Source organism: Pinus tabuliformis, chromosome 2_1, assembly GCF_031772625.1.
Source record: "Pinus tabuliformis cultivar Carrire ecotype Pingquan chromosome 2_1, CPIR1, whole genome shotgun sequence".
In the NCBI taxonomy this organism is placed as follows: domain Eukaryota; kingdom Viridiplantae; phylum Streptophyta; class Pinopsida; order Pinales; family Pinaceae; genus Pinus; species Pinus tabuliformis.
The window spans coordinates 701,334,389-701,337,547 of NC_142299.1; the positions used below are offsets into that span (position 1 = coordinate 701,334,389).

General features: G+C 44.1%; 1 protein-coding gene across 1 annotated transcript; it reads left to right on the forward strand.

Annotated features, from left to right (window-relative positions):
* Positions 1-1,776: 1,776 nt before the first annotated feature.
* LOC149202523 (uncharacterized) lies at positions 1,777-2,640 on the forward strand. Its single transcript, XM_089401617.1, has one exon. It carries the CDS (start codon positions 1,777-1,779, stop codon positions 2,638-2,640), a length of 864 nt encoding a protein of 287 aa, XP_089257743.1.
* The last annotated feature ends 519 nt before the right edge of the window (positions 2,641-3,159 follow it).

Consider the following 3,159-nt stretch of genomic DNA (forward strand, 5'->3'; position numbering starts at 1 on the left):
AGGGTAAAAAGAGCTCTAAAACATTGGGCCAAAAACCTCCCCAAACCTGATATAGAAAGAAAAAATATCAAACTCGCCCTTGTCATTCATCAATCTCACATGGAAGACACTTCAGTCACCAAGGATCTGCTTGAACAGGAAGCCCATTTGCAACAGCACTATCAGAAGGCCTGTCTCATTGAAGAGGAATACTGGAGATTAAAATCAAGAAACCTCTGACTCAAATCAGGGGATAGAAACACTACTTTCTTCCATAAACAAGCGTAGAGCAGAAAATGTTTTAACACCATATCTGAGATCAAGGTGGACAGCAAAACTTACAAGGATTTTGCAGACATAAAGAAGGCAACCCATGATCACTTCTTAAAGCTATACAACGAAGAAAAGGTCCAGCAACAAGCTACAGATCTGTTAGACTTGATCCCAAACACAATTTCTTCAGGTATGAATGAAATCTTAGAGACCAACATAACCAAAGAGGAAGTCAAAAAAACCTTATATGACATGGATCCGGACAAGGCCCCCGGGCCGGAAATATTCTCTGCCAGGTTCCTCCAAATATGTTGGTCTATTATTGAAAAAGATCTAATCAAAATGATTCGAAAATCTCAGAACTCCCAGAAAATATGCGGCAGTACAAATTCTGCCCTCTTAGCCCTCATACCCAAGGAAAAAGGAGCCAACAATTTCAGAAGATTCCTGCCGATCTCTTTATGCAATATTGGGTCCAAGCTAATCACAAAAGTTATAGAAAATCGATTGAAGAACATCCTTCCCAAAATAATCCCAGAGAATCAAGGAGGCTTCATCCAAGGGAGGAAGATAGTGGACAATTTCACCCTCGTTGAGGAGGCAATCCACTCAAGTCTTCAACGAAAAGAGCAAGGTATGGTAATAAAACTAGATTTAGCAAATTCTTTTGACCGTGTAAATCATAGTTTTCTGTTAAAAGTCATGAACAGGTTTGGATTTGGATCAAACTTCATTAATTGGATCCGAGCTTGCATCTCAGAGCCATGGATTGCTCCACTCATAAATGGAAGAGATACGGACTTCTTCAAAGCATCAAGAGGGCTCAGGTAGGGGTGTCCACTCTCCCCTATGCTCTTTTTCATTCAAGCCTCAGCTCTCAGCTTTCTGCTTGACAAAAAAATGCAAGACCAAGATCTTATGGGACTGCGTATAGCAAGACAAGTCAAGAACATTAATCATGCCCTTTTCACGGACGACACCCTGCTATTGGGGGCGGCCTCTCTCCCCTCCGCCTCCAAATTCAAATCTATTCTGGAAGAATTCAGCAAGGGCTCTGGCAACATTGTGAACAAGAATAAGTGCCACATCTTCAGTTGGAATACCCCGCCCAGACTTCTCTCTGCTATCTCCAGGTGCCTAGGATTTGCAACCTCCGCTTCATGGACTTCCTTCAAATACCTGGGCCTTCCTGTTGCCCACAAAAGAATCTCAAGCAAAGATTGGCTACCCTAGCTCAAAAAATTCCAGTCAAAAATTCAGGCCTGGCGTTTCACCTGGCTCAACTATGCTGGCAAATCCGTCCTTATCAAATCAGTGCTCACCAGTCTTCCTATTTTTCAATTTGCAGGGATCCTAGCTCCATCAATCATACTAAAAAAAATGGAAGAGCATATCCGGAGATTCTTCTGGAAGGGAGGAAAGCAGAATGAAAGAAAAATTCCCCTCATCAGTTGGGAAGTCATATCTAAGCCTCTATGGGAAGGAGGCCTTAATTTCAGAAACTTAGGCCACCTGAATGTAGCAATGGCTGCAAAGGTCATTTGGAGAGTTGTCATGCCTAACCCTGGCTGGGCCCAAACAGCCCTCAAAAAAAAATATTTCCGTGGCCCTCACTCCAGTTGCTTAAACAGAGTGGTCCGTCTACCTAATTCGACATTTCTCAAGCTATATGACAAGGTCGTTGCTCTGATCAAGAACTACATCTACTGGATTCCTGGAAACGGTAAGAAAATAAAAATCTGGAGTAACAAGATCATGCTCTCAAATCCGATCATTGACAGAGCGCAAATGGGACAGCTGTGGGAGTGGATGGAAAGAGAGAAGCTGAGAACTCTTTGGGACATCTCCCTCTGGAATGACGATGAATGGACAGGCTGGAAGAGAACGGAATTTCCAGATCACCTAGTCGATGATTGGGCCACGATGATAGGCCTCCTTCATGGTCTTGCGCCCATCAACAAGAAACAACAGGATGAAATCGGTTGGGGAAAGAAAGCCAAAGGCTACTCTGTCGCCAAGGGATATGCCAAACACTGTGAGCGACCACACGCCCCCTCAAATCCTGCGCCCTGGCAAGCGATCTGGCACTGTCAGTCTTGGCCCAAAATCGACACATTCTCATGGATCCTTTGCCACGGTCGACTCCTCACCTTCGACAGGCTGCAGAAAATGGGATACAATGGCCCTTCCATTTGCCTTATGGGCAGTAACAACGTAGAAACAGCAACGCATATATTTTTGGAATGCTGCTACACCAAACAGGTATGGAGCATCCTCCTTCACGCCTTGGATCCCGCCTTCTTGCTCCCAAATTCTATCGCAAATCTTTTTTCTAGCTGGGTACTCAAATACCCTGGTCCTCCTCCACAAAATCGATTGATCAAATAAGCCTGGGCCACTCGTCCAAAGGTCATCTGCTGGTAGTTATGGCTGGAACGAAATAGAAGAACCTTCAGGAATTCTAGATAGCACCACAAGATCATCGAAGTTAAGATCAAGTTCCAAATAAAGGAATGCCTATCTTAGATAAACGATGATGCTAATCTCAGTCATCAAGATATCATTTGGGGCTCTTTCCTTGGATTACAATTTCTCCCAGCAACCAGAAACACTTCACCTCTCAAAGACTGGCAAATAAGAAAACCGGAAGCAGACTTCCAAGACTGGCTTACATCGCAATCAGGGCACTTTCTATTTTTCGATGGGGCAGCTAAGGGTAATCCAAGGAGAGCAGGTGTTGGAGGTGTTGTCCTAAACTCAACGGGAGAAAAAATTCATTCATATGCTTGGGGGCTTGGACACATGACCAGCACTCAAGCTGAGGCTTTGGCCCTCCTGCAAGGCCTTAAGACTCTAAAGAGTTAGACATAAGGGAAGCAACAGTTATAGGAGACTCTCAGATTATTA

Bases quoted from the DNA above. Each gene is read 5' to 3' on its own strand.
- LOC149202523 (XM_089401617.1), top strand. From the start codon at position 1,777: ATGGCTGCAAAGGTCATTTGGAGAGTTGTCATGCCTAACCCTGGCTGG.